Source organism: Madurella fahalii (assembly GCF_045866475.1).
Source record: "Madurella fahalii IFM 68171 DNA, scaffold_2, whole genome shotgun sequence".
Lineage (NCBI taxonomy): Eukaryota > Fungi > Ascomycota > Sordariomycetes > Sordariales > Madurella > Madurella fahalii.
Genome location: NW_027263972.1, coordinates 1594807 through 1613075, shown reverse-complemented (window position 1 = coordinate 1613075; position 18269 = coordinate 1594807). Strand labels below are relative to the sequence as shown.

General features: G+C 55.6%; 3 protein-coding genes across 3 annotated transcripts; all 3 read left to right on the top strand.

Moving 5' to 3' along the window:
- Positions 1-364: 364 nt before the first annotated feature.
- On the top strand, positions 365-2046 carry CIT1 (citrate (Si)-synthase; the record flags this gene model as incomplete). The annotated part of the gene is made up of 5 exons (XM_071058637.1): positions 365-481; positions 549-613; positions 678-1615; positions 1683-1929; positions 1995-2046. 5 exons carry the CDS (start codon positions 365-367, stop codon positions 2044-2046), a joined length of 1419 nt encoding a protein of 472 aa, XP_070914738.1.
- A 1273-nt stretch (positions 2047-3319) lies between these two features.
- Positions 3320-4442, top strand: YHM2 (Mitochondrial DNA replication protein yhm2; the record flags this gene model as incomplete). The annotated part of the gene is made up of 3 exons (XM_071058636.1): positions 3320-3542; positions 3634-4306; positions 4388-4442. 3 exons carry the CDS (start codon positions 3320-3322, stop codon positions 4440-4442), a joined length of 951 nt encoding a protein of 316 aa, XP_070914737.1.
- A 9204-nt stretch (positions 4443-13646) lies between these two features.
- On the top strand, positions 13647-17147 carry PMA1 (plasma membrane H+-ATPase; the record flags this gene model as incomplete). The annotated part of the gene is made up of 7 exons (XM_071058635.1): positions 13647-13826; positions 14049-14185; positions 14292-14361; positions 14462-14474; positions 14663-14783; positions 14840-16756; positions 16820-17147. 7 exons carry the CDS (start codon positions 13647-13649, stop codon positions 17145-17147), a joined length of 2766 nt encoding a protein of 921 aa, XP_070914736.1.
- Between the last annotated feature and the right edge of the window lie 1122 nt (positions 17148-18269).

Genomic DNA, 18269 nt, shown 5'->3' with positions numbered 1-18269 from the left:
GGATTTCCCCCGCCACAGGCTGATTCCTACTTTCGCGATCAAAGCATGCCCCACGATCGAAGAGCTTCGCAGGGGCGCATTTGCCGAATGTTGGCGGATAAGTTCGGGAGAGTGGAATGGCGGTGCGTTCCCGGTACTTCGTCGCAGTAGGCACAGTTGGTGTTGATTTGATGGGATACCAAGCTTGGCCCGAAACCCCGGTCCGTCCGCTGTGGCCCCCATGTCTCCGGCAGCCCGCCAATTCCCGTCCCCAACTGCGCCTTTTTTACTAGCTCGGCCGTCTTGATCGCCCGAAACTTTTTTTTCCTTCCGCTTTTCCTCCACCACCTCACCACTCCCCATCCAGCTCACCAGATCCCCAACCATGGCTCCAGCTATGCGCCTAGCCTCCTCGGCCCTGAGGGCCTCGTTGAAGGCATCCTCTTTCGCCTCCAGAAACACTGCCTTCACGGCCGCAAGATGCTACTCCTCCAAGTCCCAGGTACGGCGGCTTCCGGACCGCGATCTGCAGCCTGACATCATCCATTGACCGTGCAATTCTGTCGCAGACGCTGAAGGAACGCTTCGCCGAGCTCCTGCCCGAGAAGATTGAGGAGATCAAGGCCCTCAGAAAGTGCGATTCCCTTGTCAAGTTGATCTAATCGTGTCCATCCCGCTAACTCGCCGTCGCTAACTAGGGAGCACGGCTCCAAGGTCGTCGACAAGGTAACGCTCGACCAAGTATATGGCGGCGCTCGTGGCATTAAGTGCCTGGTGTGGGAGGGATCTGTCCTTGACGCTGAGGAGGGTATCCGATTCCGCGGCAAGACGATTCCGGAATGCCAGGAGCTTCTCCCCAAGGCGCCTGGCGGCAAGGAGCCTCTGCCTGAAGGTCTCTTCTGGCTTCTCCTTACCGGCGAGGTCCCCACCGAGCAGCAAGTTCGCGATCTCTCGGCCGACTGGGCTGCCCGGGCTGAGATCCCCAAGTTCGTCGAGGAGCTGATCGACCGCTGCCCTACCGACCTCCACCCCATGGCCCAGTTCTCCATGGCCGTCACGGCTCTCGAGCAGACGTCCTCTTTCGCCCGCGCCTACGCCAAAGGCGTCCACAAGAAGGACTACTGGGGCTACACTTTTGAGGACTCAATGGACCTCATTGCCAAGCTCCCCACCATTGCCGCTCGCATCTACCAGAACGTCTTCAAGGGTGGCAAGGTCGCTGCGGTCCAGAAGGACAAGGACTACTCGTTCAACTTTGCCAACCAGCTCGGCTTCGGCAACAACGCTGACTTTGTCGAGCTCCTCCGTCTCTACCTCACCATCCACACCGACCATGAGGGTGGCAACGTCAGCGCCCACACCACACACCTGGTCGGCAGCGCCCTCAGCTCTCCCTTCCTCTCCCTGGCCGCTGGCCTGAACGGCCTTGCCGGGCCCCTGCACGGCCTGGCTAACCAGGAGGTGCTGAACTGGCTCACCGAGATGAAGAAGGTCATTGGCGATGACCTCAGCGACGAGGCCATCACCAAGTACCTGTGGGATACTCTCAACGCTGGCCGTGTCGTTCCCGGCTACGGCCATGCCGTCCTGCGCAAGACTGACCCCCGCTACATGGCCCAGCGCAAGTTCGCTCAAGGTAAGTCGAGATTCCCGCGTTGCTCACTCCAAGCCCGTGACAGATTTGTGCTAACAGCATGTTGCAGAGTACATGCCCGAGGACCCCATGTTCAAGCTCGTCAGCCAAGTCTACAAGATCGCCCCCAAGGTGCTTACCGAGCACGGCAAGACCAAGAACCCCTTCCCCAATGTCGATGCCCACTCTGGTGTTCTCCTGCAGTACTATGGCCTGACTGAGGCCAACTACTACACTGTCCTCTTCGGTGTCTCGCGCGCCATTGGTGTTCTGCCCCAGCTGATCATTGACCGTGCCGTCGGTGCTCCGATCGAGAGGTAAGCCACATATGCGCCAAGGTCACACAGACGCCATGACGGTGTTCGCTGACATGTCACTTAAGGCCCAAGAGCTTCTCGACTCAGAAGTGGATCGAGATCTGCAAGAAGTTGTAATTTTAAGCGCATTGCGCTCTAGGGTTAGGTAGTTGGGCACGGCGCGAAAGGTTCGTTTTACGGTCATTTAGTATAGAATGGATGGGATATCTAGCGGTTTCAAAAGCCCGGGGCGGTGATGATAGACTGGGCGGATGGCTATCCATTGCGATTGTACGATACAGATTCCGTATTCCGGGCCTTGGGACGCAGGCAAGGGACCAAAAGTTTCATTTGTGAGCAATGCAAGGCCGACGAAATGGACGGGTGGTGGGGGGTTGTACACATGCAAATGCGACTTCGGATCCCGATCGGGGACCCTTGAGGCCGGGTGTGCTGAGGTGTGGTTTTACGCCCCACGCTCGGTCGGAGTGTGAGATGCGCTGTCAGCTCCCTAGGTGCCGCAATGGACGGCGCAGAGGCGAGCAATCCTTTCGTTTTAGTATTTGCGACGTGGATTGATCGCGCATTTGATGCTGTGATATGTATTTGGTAGTTGTTCCTTCTGGTGACGGAAGCCGCTTGTGTCGGTCGGGCCAGGGCTGCACCGACTATCTCGGCATGCAGAATGTCCGGGGACTCCAATCTTTACCCCAAAACCCGGTCCGTGAGGATCGCCCCAGCCAGATTTGCGTTGAGCTGCCGAGGAGGGCGTTGAGGCAGGGGTGTGTTCGCCAATTGGCGTGTGTTGAGATTAGGCCCCTTGACACCAGAGTACGAAAAAAGAACGTGCTGCCAGCAGTTTGGGTGGCCCAGCCTTGTCGGCGCCAAATCTAACGATTCTTCAATTTTTTTTTTTCCCCTTCAAGCCATCACAAAGTACCCGAATCGCTTTTACTCGGTTCCCCGAACCATCCGCACTCATCGCCAGTTTCCTCTTATCAGTAGCCGTTGTAAATTGCGCCCGACCCGCAATCGGAGACCGTCTCAACTGTAAGTGTGGACCCTCTGCGGTTGCTTTACCGCGGGTAGGCATCAGCACAAGCTCGTCTCGGGACAGCCCTCTTTGGGCACATCCGAAAACCCACAATGGCAGAGTGTCCATCGGTAACACGTGCATCTTAGATTTCTTCTAGCAAACGTTATTTTCGTCTTCCTCGTGTGCGACTCACTTCGCCGTTCCGCCGTCGAATTGTCTGCTAGTTGCATCCATCGTTCCTAGTCGGCCGTTCAACCCTCCATCAGCAGCCCCGCGTTTCCGGAACCACGTCCTTCACGCTCTTCCTCCCACCCGCGACGAAGCACCCTATTCCCTTGGTCAGGGCCCCTCCGCTTTAGCAACATCCGCCTCGTCATGTCCGCCGCTGTCGCATCCGTCCCGGCCTCCCAGCCGCCCAAGCTGGAGAAGAAGCCCATCAAATTCTCCAACTTGCTGCTCGGCGCCGGCCTCAATCTCTTTGAGGTTACCACCCTCGGTCAGCCCCTGGAGGTCATTAAGACCACTATGGCGGCTCACCGTGGGGACGGCTTTGCGACTGCTCTGGGCCGCATCTGGAACCGCGGTGGTGTTCTCGGCTGTAGGTTACATTCACGCTTTTGCAATTTTCACGTGCTTTCTCTCTGTCTGCCAAAACGGGTCGCTGATCTCCCTGTTCTTTCGATTCGCAGTCTACCAGGGTCTGATCCCTTGGGCCTGGATCGAAGCGTCGACCAAGGGCGCCGTACTGCTCTTCGTCGCCTCCGAGGCCGAGTACCATGCCCGCAGCATGGGCGCCAGCGAGTTTGGCGGCGGCATCATTGGCGGCGTGACTGGCGGTGTTGCTCAGGCGTATGCGACCATGGGCTTCTGCACTTGCATGAAGACGGTCGAGATCACCAAGCACAAGATGGCGGCCACGGGCCAGAAGGCGCCCGGCACCTGGGCCACCTTCATGGACATTTACCGCCGTGAGGGCATCCGTGGTATCAACAAGGGCGTTAACGCCGTCGCCATTCGCCAGATGACCAATTGGGGCTCGCGCTTCGGTTTGAGCCGGCTCGCCGAGCAGGGCATCCGCAGAGTCACCGGTAAGGAACACGGCGAGAAGCTGAGCGCCTGGGAGAAGATTACCGCCTCAGCCCTGGGCGGCGGTCTCTCGGCATGGAATCAGCCGATCGAGGTCATCCGTGTTGAGATGCAGAGCAAGAAGGACGACCCGAACCGCCCCAAAAAGATGACGGTCGGCAACACGTTCAAGTACATCTACGAGAGCAACGGCATCAAGGGCTTGTACCGCGGTGTGACCCCCCGCATTGGTCTGGGCGTCTGGCAAACCGTGTGCATGGTTGCCATGGGTGACATGTACGTTGACGCCTCTTCCCAGCTAACCCCGGATCTTGGGAATAAGAGCAATCTCCGCTAACAGACCCCTTCCAAATCTAGGGCGAAGACGTATGTGGAGAAGTTGACGGGTGACAAGGTCACGGCTAAGCATTAAGCGGCGGCGTTACTGGCGCGAAGACGGGGACTGCATTCGGCCGGGATCCTACGCCTTTTACACGATAATATTTTTCTCTTGTTTGTGACGAAAGTGTAATCGCCGGCTGGCTTATCTCTATCTACAATGGGGCGGGTTGGTGTGAGGGTTACATTATACAGTTGCTATCAACGCTAGTCCCGGCGCTGTTTAAGGACGGGTAAATATAGACGGGGATTTTCTTGGTTCAACTCGTTTGTGTTCCTCGGGGGGTGAGTGAAGTTGTGGGAGGCCGACTCGGAGAAGGTCAGTTGTCTGGCGTTGATACTCCCCGGAGCAGGTCTTTCGAGCTGAAGTTGGATTCCCAGCAGGGGAAAGGGGGGTTCTCCGTCATGATGTTGTCACCCCTTGAAATTTACTCTCAGTGCTGGCAATACAAACCTGAATAATGCCACCGTAATACCTAGCTAGGCATCACCATGGCAACATCACCGATACGCTTGGGCCCTTTTGGTATCCGGCCGAGTGTTATCAATTCACTATTGTCGGCGTTGGATAGTGATGTCTGGGTAATGACCAGCATCCCTCAGTTCTCTTAGGAGGCTTCCGACAATGTGGACCGAGTTAATATGTGGCCAGAGGTGCCGGAGTGGTTGCGATGCTGGTCTTTTGCATGATGTATTGCCCCAACCTTTGTATGAGAGACCAGTTTAATGCAGCTTGGTAAGTGGAGTAGCCCGTCATCGTTCGTCGTGGTAGTACTACTGTGGGATCGGCACGGATAGAAGTGACAGAACTGTAGGGAGTGTGGAGGTCTCGTTGCGGCTGCCTGCCTGGCGGGCTAACTGGTTATGTTAATGGGATCTTTTTCCTGCTTAGTGAGCTACTGCTGCGGTAGAGAAGATGGGTGGCTTGTTCTTAGCTACCTTTTTCTCGTGCCTTGATGGAAGCGGGGGGTGTTGTGGTATAGGATATGCGGGAGGGATGGTCTCATTCGTACCGGCTCATGGGGGTTGGGATGTTTACATGAGAATTGTAGTCTCTAGAGAAAGATCTGGAGAACGATGGGGAGTTTGGTTTGTATATGTATGCTTGTTATTGAACCATAAGGTTTGGTCATTGTGACAAAACATGTGTTGGTGAGGAGAAGATATCACGTATAATCCCCAGAATGGGAGTATCCAGTGCAATCGAGCGAATAGACGGAGACGGACATGGACAAAGGGACTGTCTACGCCTGTTCCGTGGATACCCCGTGCCGGCCCCAGACATGGTCGCATGGCGGCTACAAGCTGTTGAGACCCGGCGTAGATGAGTCAGGAGAGTTTGCTGTGGGCAACTCCGGACGAGAGATATCGGGAGCCGGTGAAATCACCAAGGGCCGATCTTACGTCTAGGTCCGCACCGGAGTGTCGCGTATGAGCGGGCATCAGAGGCCCTATTTGTGTACTGACATGGCTATGTTGTCTGAGATACCAGAGCGCAACGCCCTCACAATACAGAGCAGGCGGTGAGAGAGACTCCCATAACCAAAAGGAAACTCACGACGATAAGCCTGTATAGTAATTCCAAAATTTTCTTCGGTGTTTCATCGACCGATATAAACTGTCCCGGCGACCAGAGGAGCCTAAACTAGCCAGGTCAAATCGTATGATCTGCCAGACCAGTTCCAGTTGGATACACCCACTCTCATGGACTCTACGACCTGTCATAGATTAGAGTGTTTGATCAGAATCTTAACTGTACTATCGCCCCAAGCGACTGTCTTCTCGTTACGGGGTATGAGAGCAACCCGTAACATCCTCAGAATGCTTTGTGCCGGGCTAGAAGCACAGAAGTAATGAGCACTTGAGCATCCCATATGTTTCTGCCAACAATAGCCGAACATGATCCCGCTAACCACGCTAGCTGAGGCTCTTGTTCACATTGCGGGCCCTTCGACCGTCCGCTTGCAATACGTTACTGGTTTGGCAGTGATACTGCAAAGCGCGCGACGGAACAAACGGAGTTTGCACATTTTTCCCACGGGTTGACAGACCGATTATTGTTGGTACCCGGGCGAAGGAGGTACTCTACCATGATGCTGTCACTTGTGACATTTGCGTCCACCGTCCGGGATTGGTGAAACGGTGACCACTAGTCAGACGCCATTACGACAACATACCTATTTGCCGGGCCCGATGGCGTCTAGTTGGGTACCACAGAGGCCTCATTCATGCCAGAAATGCAAATTTGGAGAACGGTAACACCACAGCAGAACTGCCCTTTCCACTACCAAGGCGACATGGCTACAACTTAACGTCCATTTTCTTCGGGGAAACGACGCCGAAGAAGGCGTGTTACCTGTTGCTTTATTGGGTACCACAATGCCCACATATTTGTGTAAAAGTTATTGCAGCCGATTGTTTAGACGTCAACACTGTACGGTATCCTTAAGCTAAGAGCCGCCTTTGGGCCTTGCTACGAAGCAAGCTTTGCTGGCACACAAAGTAAGTGCTGGCCGGTTGTTGGTCAACCTTCCAAACAAACTAAGCACCTACGGTGCGTAGTCTTTCCCAAAAACGGAGTTGCAGCAATCTGTTCCCGGGCCTGGCAGAAAAGGTGTATTTACTGCATTAAGGCCGTAGACGTCGCTTGCGAGGGTGAATGGGCTCCAACTGGACTTCAAGTCTACCAAAGTTGGTTCCCACGGGATTTCTAGATCTATTGAGCTCTAGGTTCTACTGGAACGCACATTTTCACCACTGTCTTCCCTTGCAATCGGACGGCCGTTCCAGGCCCGCAGGGGCTGTCAGGGTCAAGCAGGCCCGTTAATTACATGGGAATAGCATCAGACATCAGGCAAAGGAGTAGGTGCCGGGGAGATGGGCAGGAGTGACAGAAGGCGAGAAGAATGAGGGCTCTTGATATCCACGCACCGGATATGGACAGTCCAACTGTCGGTGAATCCACAAAAGGGGGTTCGTGCTGGAGCCGCTGTTGGAGCCGCCGGAGCCGCCTAAAAATCACGACACATGCACCGCAGTCCCATATGCTCACTAACGCAACCAGCGCAAAAGATAATCCAGATGGCCCCGTCCATGCCACCAAGCTAGATAGGGGGCCGTCACGGAAATCACGAGCATTATTTTTAGTAATTCTGCGCAGGTTTGGTAGCCACTTGGCAGTTTGCTGAAATAAGTCGGCAACACGGCACATCCCAAACCGTGTTAAAATCATGAACACTGCGTGACCGTAATTCTAGGTTATGTGGCCGGGGGAGGCAGAAACACAAACAGTTGGATCCAACGGCCCCGGGGGCAGCCCGGGGGGCAGCCCGCAAAATCGCCGCTGCCCCCCCAAAAAACGTATCGAATCCCGAACTCCGCCCGATAATTCCCCTCGTCGCCTCGCCTCACCGATCCTTAGCCCTCGGAATCGACCATTCAAACATGGCAAATCCCGACCACCCGGATCCCGGCACGCGACAAACCTCCGAAAATATCAGCGACAAATGCCACTTTTTTTGATAGTTCCTGACCTGAGGAGAAAGCGAAACGGCTCCACCCGTTCGGGCCGGCCGCCGGCTGAGGGTACCTTCCAAGGTTCTCGGTCCCAGATACGTCTCGCGACGCCACATAGGGGGGACGCGAGAAGCGTCCCTGGAAAAAGCATGACTGGACCCATGCTGCTTTGTCGTAGCTTGAAACTGCTCTGGAAAAGTACGTTTCACGCGCGGGATCGGCAGAGGCGCGAATCTGTGCATTGTTTCCATGGCAGTCATGAGTAGTGACCAAGGTACACACAGTGCGCGTAGACGTCATTCTTTGGGTTGTACTGACATAATCCACGTGTCTCGACACGAGTCGAGACTTCCAAAGGGTGATGGCCAAGGTCTGGTGCTGGTGGTGATGTTTCATAAGGGGAGGTTGTCCAGCGCCGGATCTTTCCGTCCACAGCGGCAAGGAAGGAGGGACAAGGAGGGAGCGCGCGTGCATACGTTATCTACTTAGCCTTCCTGCGGATCTCCTAGTCAACATCCCGAATATGTGGGTTTCGATGAACACAATCCCAGCCAATGGCGTGAGTGTTAGGCTGGGGTTTGCAGGATATTCAGAACTCATCGGCCGCAGACCTTACCAGCAATGTGTACATACACGCATACGTGTGCTAGGGGCAACAGCCGCCTGCTCGTCCGCCTACGTGGCCTCCACCGCAGGCGTAGGGTCGCTCGTTCGGCGCTCGAACTTGTAGTTTCATCAAGCAGGATCGGGTATCCAATATCTTACTAGGGAACGTAGGGTTCGACCGTCACCGAAAGGCTAGTGTAGGAGACGTCCTTGAGCAGCGATGACCCTAGCGAGCCCACAGTTTGCGCGCGTCAAGGCAAAGCGATAGACCCTACATGTGTTATGTTAACCCAAAGAGACAGCTCAGCTAACACTGAGACCTGAGGTCGAGAGATCAGATGACGTCGGCTCGTCATAACGAGAGGCAGGGAGCTGAGAGTCGGTGAGCTGTCGTACGCCCGTCGCACGCCACGAACGAAACGGTGGGCAGTGGACCCGGGCATGCTAGTTAAATTCCTGCATCACCAGCGCGAGACAGACTGGAGCCAGACGGAGAAGACCTGCGGACGGACGGGGACCGGGAGGAGACTGTACCTGCATACTTGCCGTACGGGGAACGCTGCAAAGCGCAGCGTAGCGCCTTGGCCGATTGGCAAATCAGAATCCGTCTCGCCGTTCGAGAGCTTCCTAGTTGGGGAAGATATGAGCGCCCTGGCTGACGGGAGGGAAAGTGGATGAGACGGTGAGACGAGACGCAATGATACGAAGGTAGATGAAGGGCAAAGAAAGCAAACAAAATCCCACGGTGGGATTCGGATCCATCGAGGTTCCGGTTTAGATGTCCTTCGGTTATTTATTTTTTTTCTCCTCAAACCCAAATCCTCTCGCGATGACTGGTTCGTTTCAACATTGTTGGCTCCATTCAATTGCTCATCGCTTGGTGAGGCTAACACAAGTTTGGCTCGGTCACAGCTGCAACCCCACGCCACCACCGAACGGAATGCGGGCGAGCGCTTTTTCTGTTTCCTCTCCCTCCCCCCCTTTTTTTTTGTTTGGTTTTAGCTTGCTCCCGTCGCTTGTTCGCTCGGTTGTTGGGCTGGCTGGGATGAGGGGAATGCGGGGAAGACAAGCCAATCGGGGTCTGGACCGTGCTTGGCTGTCGAATTGGCATTTTTCGGAACTAAACTGCGAGGGAAATGTCAATCAAATTACGGCTTTTCATCGTGATGATAACGTTGGACCTGTCGGAAGATGCTTTCTCTACCTTATCGCGAGAACACAAAAGAGCCGCGAGCCGGCAGTCGCATTTTTATTGAAGAGGATGCTAATGTCCGAGGTTGTCCTCATAGCGGGCCCCTGTGAGCTCCTGAGGAAATTATGAAATGAGATTTCTCACCCTTGTGGCAGCTGTTGCCGAGTGAACAACGGGCAACCACCGGCGATATCATCGCTGGATTGCAGGCTGGCAGGGTCCAACAGGTGCCCATGGACCCCACTCCGTGGAGAGGGATTTTTATTTATTTTATTCTTTTATGACAGTCTTCTCCGCTATTGCAGCATAAAAAAGCTTGGCCTGGCCCGTGCAAAGTCCAACCACGCCGTCGCCATTATCAACACACCCCGAGATCCGATCGTCCTTCATTTCCCTGGCTGCCACCGAACATGACGTACATGCTTGATTTCGTCTATGATCTGTGCGTCCGCCGCCCGGAATCATCGGCGCGATCGCCACATGAGCCGTCGACCGGGCCATGTGCGCGGCGAAATCTGCCCCCACGCCGTTTGGATCGGCCACTCTTGGTAATGCCATGTGCTCGAAACAAAAATGAGCTTGGGACGGGCGCCGAAAAGCTAATTCAGGGTTCTCAGGGTCTTGCTTGCCCCGTGCGTTGGATCATCAACCGCTCGGCCGAATGGTCTCATGTACAGCGAAGATTCTGCCCAGCGGTTCTTGGCTCACTGGGAAGATAATTGGGACCTCTCGTGCGAGGAAGTTCCCCGCAGACTCTCAATGGGGGCTGGCCAGAGCTTGAGGCAAATGATTTGGCCGCGGCAAACCGCTCGTCCTGCGGCTCTCGTTGGCTTCCCCAGACGAAGATGGCCTTCCGGTGGGACACAATTGCCTAAGAATTCTAGAATTATTCCCAGACCGCCATTTGCGGGATAATGTGCGCCAATGCTTGGAGACGATCTCCTGCATCCCGTCCTCCTCCCAAGATTCAGCATCTGGGGCACCCGATCGCTACTATCGGGAACGGAACGGGCTTGCAGTTCTCGGCATAGGAGAGCGCCTGAACTCAACTGCCATATTAGGAGTCTCCGGGATACACAGCAGGGTCGCGTGCTTTGCTTGCAGTGACGGAAGATCGAAACAGCTTATGCAGAGAATGGGCCAGTCAGATGGCTCGAAGCGCGATATCAGACGCTGCAGTTAAAACGTCCGTTTGCCCGCATCATGCTCGGATCACAATCTTATCCAAGGTGCCAAGCGGGCTGGCTGCGCGTCGGTCAAATCTATAAGTCTGGGCGTTGCCGCACCCAAGCCGATGCAAAGGTCATTTCGTGAATCCCAACCTCCAAAACGAGCGTCCGACAGCGGGCCGCTTCCTCATCCTCCACACGGTCGTCGCTTTTTTTCCGTTTGAGGCTCCGAGTGTTTCGCCGGAATGCGGTTCGGATCGTCACCATATCTACAGAAGCTTGCTTGTTCGTTGCTTGGTACAGATGCCGCTACTCGGGAATGCAGCCACAGCCGGCCGGCACTGGTCATCTAGCGGCATGAGGTTGGGGGCGTTCAGATGGTCGATTCCGGTTGGAGGGGCGGAACCCCCAAGGCTGGGCAGTCTCGGGGAGAACACATTTTGGCCTGGCGGGGGACAAGGGCTTGATTGCCGCTGAATCGAGAAGCAGTCAATAAGAGCACCGATGGCTGGTAAAGGTGGAAAAGATGCCACCAGAGTTTTGAAAAATGGCAACAATTGTGATACGGGCTCCGGAAAGGCCGGGCTGATATGCACCTTTTTTTTAACGCCTCCATCGGAGATTCTCTGTTGAGGCGACTGGTTTTGCTGTTCACTGGGCCTGGAGGACGGTCAGTTTATGACGTAGTGTGAGGGATCATGCGCTCGGCACTTCCGCTTCAGCCGACCCATAAGGGATTGCCTCCGTACGAAGTACTCCCCGTGCCCTTAGTAAGGCGGTCTGTCCTGCTTGCCGCCTTCCGAGTGAGGAATGAGACCGGCGGCACCCATCGTTCCGGAGAAAAGACCACCTGAGGCAAATATGTCTGAACAGTCTCGAGTTTCCTTTGTCAATTGGTTGGTGAGAACCCAAGCCATGCGTCCAAGGAACATTAAACTGGTGCGGGCAAGCGATGGGGTGCTCGTCTGTCGCTCGGGTTTGCCCGGCTGCATCACCCGTCCAAATTGAGTGACCAACAAATGGCTCGTCGCTCCATCGGTGAGTGGACGAGCCTCCCGACTCCACCCGCTATCAGTGAGGCGCGCGGATGGTTCCAGCGCCGCACCAAACCGTGCCGCGCGAAGGACGGCCGAGGGCGAGAGCGAGGCACAAGACTGGAGCCGAGCCCACAGTTCTACACCCTATCTCTCTCGGCTGGTACTGCGCGGATGATCAAGTCTTGTTTTACGGAACATTTGTGGTTAACGACAAGGATGCCAATTCCAACCAGTCAGGTAAAATGCATCGCGTTTCTCGCGATACTGGTCCAGTCAAAGCGATGCAACTGCCTGCATGGATGCCCCCAGGCTGGGGGGTCCATGACAAACAGCCAAACGCTCAAAGCTTGTCACTTCGCCGTCTGTGCGGTTGTATTCGTCGCCAAGGACGAGGGATCGAAGCTCGATGACCTCGAACAGGGAAGACGTTTGCCGCTTTCCGCCGCCCACTGAGCGGCGAAATATCGCGGTGGACCGCTTCGTGATCTGTCAATTGGTGCCAGAACAGTCTGGTACAGCTTACACCGAGGGAATTTTTAAATCTCGCTGCGTATTATCCGCGCGTCAAAGGAGGTAGAAAAACTTCAAAGACACAGCGCCACTGTCATGGGATCTTATGCGCCTCATGTTTAATGTACCCAGGTAACACAACTCCTGCTCTGGAAAAGGCGGGTTCGAAGAACCGCGGAGGCGCAGGCAGAAAATCCCGCAGACTGGGTTCGTCGGGCGGTACATCGGTGGGGAGTGACAGCGAGGTACCACTTCCCGCGGGATTTGCGGCGTCTTCGGCCGCTGGGCAAGCGAAAGGTGGGGTAGAAGTACCTGGCCGGCTTACACGGTCTAGGTCACTCACCCATGATTGCGACCTGCGTCTGGGCGCCCCACAGATTGGACCGCCGGGGGGGCTGCTCCAATTGCTTGGAGTCGGGGGGGTTTGCCGTCACATCGACTTTCGCGCGCCGACAGTGCCAATTGAGAACGGAAGAATGGCCGACCTCTCGCCGGAGCTGGAACCGGCTGCCAAAGTTCGAACCGCGGCACAGTCCGAACGCTAGCGCACACAGTGAGCGAGGAGATGCTCGACTCGCTCCCACCGTCGCTAGACGGTACAGACGAGGTCCACCCCTCTTGCTGTGGCCAACCCTGTTAGCTAAGGAGAGGTCGCTTGGACGTACAATCCCGTGCTGTGCCCGTGCCAGCGACGGTAGGGCAGCTTTGGAGTCGGCAAGGAAGGTGCCCTGTTACGGAATTGGATTGTGACTTTTTGGCTCGTCGGCCGGCACGGATACGGTAGGGCCAAATCGTTGAAATACACGCCGTCACCCACCTTTCCTCGCAACCACTTTCCTCTCTTCCTTTTTACGCCCGAAGGCCCTTTTAAAACTCCCTTCGACGTGAGGTCTCGCCTTTCTCCCTCGAGTCCGACTCTCTCCTCTCTATCTACTCTTTCCGGGTTTGTGGTCGCTCGCCCGCATACCCTGCAAATCTCGCACCCATTTCAAGGTTGTCAAAACAATCATCTCGGCGCGTCCAGATATATCTTGCACCTCTTAATAACCCGCACCCTGAACGCGTGCCGACCCCGGCATCGCACACTCTTGCTTGGACCGCCGTACCCAGCTGGTTAGATTGATAACCTTTTTTGCTTCTGAACGCACCCAACCTCGTCGACAACCAGAGCCCCGCGCAGAGCTTATCTGCCGCACCCAACCGCGCCAATGGCCGAACACGCGACTACCGGCGCTCCTGCGCTGTCGACCAACATCGAGAGCGGAAAGTTTGACGAGAAGGCACCCCATCCCGAGCCGGCCAAGCAGAGGATGGAGGAAGAGGAAGAGGAAGACGAGGACATGGATGCTCTGATTGAGGACCTCGAGAGTAACGACGGCCATGGCATGGTGAGTTACCTTCTCCCCCACTCTCAATTCGCGCTCTTCGCATCCCTGTGGCACAATTCCGACTTGGAATTTGCGCCGCACGCACCAAGCGAACTACAGGTTTCTCAACCTGCTTGTTTGCGCCCGAGCGCAATCGGTGGCTAAGCCAGCTATTGTCGTCAATTAAAATTCGCTTTCCAGTTGCGTCCCATTCTAACCAATGCTGACTGATTCGTTGTGCAGTACGAGGAGGAAGAGGAGGCTGCGCCTGGTGCTGGGCGTGTGGTCCCCGAGGACATGCTCCAGACTGATACTCGCGTCGGCCTTACATCCGAGGAGGTTCTCCAGAGACGCCGGAAGTACGGCCTTAACCAGATGAAGTACGTATTGCGCCTCGCCGAGTTTGTGGGCTGCGTCATCGAGACGCGCGGGCTGGCTTGGCATCGCCGATGGGTTGGACCGGCCGAGCGCTAATTCGCGATGCAGGGAGGAGAAGGAGAACCTTATTCTCAAGTTCCTCGGTTTCTTCGTTGGTCCCATTCAGTTCGTCATGGAGGTACGTCGATCACCAGGATTGTTGTGTCCCGGCACACAGCCCCGGAAACGAAACACTTTCCCCACTTACCGCCTTGACTTCATGCTGACCCGTTAACTAGGCCGCTGCTGTTTGTATGTACTTCCCTTGCGACAATTTTCTCCACCAAGCGCCGTGGGGGTGCATTGCGGGGGTTCCGCCGAACGGCTCTCTCGGATGCAGCTGAAAGCGCTGGTGCTTTGGGCTGCTCAGGGCATTCGGGCTGCAAACCAATTGATTGTCGACGGCGTGTAGCCATTCGCTAACTGCTTTGCGTCTATAGTGGCTGCTGGTCTCGAGGACTGGGTTGATTTCGGTGTGATCTGCGGTCTACTACTCCTCAACGCCGTCGTCGGTTTCGTCCAAGAATACCAGGCCGGTTCCATTGTCGACGAGCTGAAGAAGTAAGCCTCATTCCCTCCAATTGCCTTATCAGTGGTGTCGCCTAACTCGGTTGCAGGACTCTCGCTCTCAAGGCTGTTGTTCTCCGTGATGGTAACCTCAAGGAGATTGAGGCCCCCGAGGTCGTTCCTGGCGATATCCTACAGGTTGAGGAGGGTACCATCATCCCCGCCGATGGCCGCATCGTCACCGACGATGCGTTTCTCCAGGTTGACCAGTCTGCCATCACTGGTGAATCACTCGCAGTCGACAAGCACAAGGGCGACTCTTGCTATGCGTCGTCCGCTGTCAAGCGCGGCGAGGCTTTCCTCGTCATTACTGCCACTGGTGACAACACCTTCGTCGGTCGCGCTGCCGCCCTTGTGAACGCTGCTAGCGCTGGCACCGGCCACTTCACCGAGGTTCTCAACGGCATTGGCACTATCCTGCTCGTCCTCGTCATCCTCACCAACTTGGTTGTCTGGGTGGCCAGCTTCTACCGCTCCAACCCCATTGTCCTCATTCTCGAATTCACTCTGGCCATCACCATCATTGGTGTGCCCGTCGGTCTTCCCGCTGTCGTCACAACCACCATGGCTGTCGGTGCTGCCTACCTCGCCAAGAAGAAGGCTATTGTTCAGAAGCTCTCGGCCATCGAGTCCCTGGCTGGTGTTGAGATTCTGTGCTCTGACAAGACTGGTACCCTCACTAAGAACAAGCTCTCTCTCTCTGAGCCCTACACGGTCGCCGGCGTAGAACCCGAGGACCTGATGTTGACTGCCTGCCTGGCTGCGTCGCGCAAGAAGAAGGGCATGGATGCCATCGACAAGGCCTTCCTCAAGAGCCTGAAGTACTACCCTCGGGCCAAGAGCGTCCTCAGCAAGTACCGCGTCCTCGAGTTCCACCCCTTTGACCCCGTCTCCAAGAAGGTCACCGCCGTTGTCGAGTCTCCCCAGGGTGAGCGCATCACCTGCGTCAAGGGTGCCCCGCTGTTCGTCCTGAAGACGGTCGAGGAGGACCACCCCATCCCTGAGGAGGTCGACCAGGCCTACAAGAACAAGGTCGCCGAGTTCGCCACCCGCGGTTTCCGTTCGCTCGGTGTCGCACGCAAGCGCGGTGAGGGTTCTTGGGAGATTCTCGGGATCATGCCTTGCAGCGATCCCCCGCGGCACGACACTGCTCGCACCATCAACGAAGCCAAGTCTCTGGGTCTCTCCATCAAGATGCTTACTGGTGACGCCGTCGGTATCGCCAGGGAGACTTCGCGCCAACTCGGTCTCGGCACCAACGTGTACAACGCTGAGCGCCTTGGTCTCGGTGGCGGCGGTGACATGCCCGGCTCCGAGGTCTACGACTTCGTCGAGGCTGCTGACGGTTTCGCCGAGGTGTTCCCCCAGCACAAGTACAACGTCGTCGAGATTCTGCAGCAGCGTGGCTACCTCGTTGCCATGACTGGTGACGGTGTCAACGATGCCCCCTCGCTCAAGAAGGCCGATACTGGTATTGCTGTCGAGGGTGCCTCGGATGCTGCCCGCTCTGCCGCCGATATCGTCTTCCTTGCCCCCGGTCTTGGTGCCATCATTGATGCCCTCAAGACGTCGCGTCAAATTTTCCACCGCATGTATGCCTACGTCGTCTACCGTATCGCCCTGTCGATCCACCTTGAGATCTACCTTGGTCTATGGATTGCCATCCTGAACCGTAGCTTGGACATCGAGCTCGTCGTCTTCATCGCCATTTTCGCCGATGTTGCCACGCTCGCCATCGCCTACGATAACGCCCCTTACAGCAAGACGCCTGTCAAGTGGAATCTGCCCAAGCTCTGGGGCATGTCCGTCCTGCTCGGTGTTGTCCTAGCCATTGGTACCTGGATTACCGTCACCACCATGTACGCGCAGGGCGAGGATGGCGGTATCGTTCAAAACTTTGGTAACATGGACGAGGTCGTCTTCCTCCAGATCTCGCTTACTGAGAACTGGCTCATCTTCATCACTCGGTAAGTAAACGCACGGCGAGAAGTGTCTGCCGTCATTCGAGATGCTAATTCTTCAAATTTTAGTGCCAACGGCCCCTTCTGGTCGTCGCTCCCCTCGTGGCAACTGGCGGGCGCCATTCTCGTTGTCGACATCATCGCCACGCTCTTCACCATCTTCGGCTGGTTCATGGATGGCCACCAGACCTCGATCGTCGGTGTTGTCCGTGTCTGGGTCTTCTCGTTCGGCGTCTTCTGCGTCATGGGTGGTCTCTACTACATCCTCCAGGACAGCGTCGGCTTCGACAACCTCATGCACGGCAAGTCTCCCAAGGGCAACCAGAAGCAGAGATCCCTGGAGGACTTTGTCGTGTCGCTCCAGCGCGTGTCTACGCAGCACGAGAAGTCGCAGTAAAGCGAACCATGCTGGTGGCGTGATAGAGGGTTGCATCATGCGCATACAGCGACTCGGCCTAGCGTTGATAGAATCGTACGGCCGAGAGCCCGCTTGTCGGGCCTACCTTTCTCTTAATTTGCTAGTCGTGTAACGACTCTAGTATTAAGGGGTTGGATTACCCCGTTTCCTTTAGACAATCTAATAAAGAGTAAAACAAATATCTCTTCACCGAATGTGACTTGTCTTGGTGGTGGCCGCCGAAGCCCACCAAGTTAGGGTACATTACTAGTAGTTTTCAACTCTTCTTAGAGCCTTAATCTAACATTCGAAATGTGGGATTTTCAGACTGCGTAAAGAAAGGGAGGGAAAACAAGAAAAAGAAAATTGTTACTGTTAGGCACCTTTCCTTTCCGTTTTTTTTTTTTTTTTTTTTTTTTTTCCCTTCTGACATCATCCAAGTTTTGCGCTTGCCAATTACGGTGTACTGGTAGTCAGCTGTCACCACCTGCCAGCCGCTGTATCAAAGATTCACCTTCCCCGGTGCATTTGGGTCATCTACAGAACCACGACGACAAGTACACGAGCAGTGTGTGATTAACCCAGGGACAACCATCGTTGGAACTACCTGTTCTGCTACGTTACGTTACGCTACGTCACGCTATAATCCGCTCGATATTTTGTCAGTGTTTGGCCACGATTAGGACGGACTTACTGTTTCCAGAGGGGAGGCTGCAGCTTGGAGCTTGGGCTTGGACTTGAGAGTTTGAGGGCTTGAGGCGGCGCTAGCTACTAGTAGTACCGCGGGACCGGGCAAGTGAGGTTATTGGTTACGGCCGGCTAACAGCGGGGCGGTGTCTGGAGCTGGGAAACGTGTGTTCATTATTACCCACGAAGAGGAGCTAGTCAACCTATCCTGCTTAACCCGGGCCCTAGGTTGGCAGCCAGCCAGCTAGCTAACCAGGCACGGATACCACGGACAGTGGATGGTTTTAAACGGCGTTGACTTAACCTCTGTTTGGTGCCGATCCGTCGAGCAGACAGTCCGGGCTGGACCACGCCTTGGGTTCGACTTTGACTTCGGGGTCGTCTTTGGCACTAGGACCCGGGAGAGAGTTCTGAGCTGAGACGGTCATCGGTGGG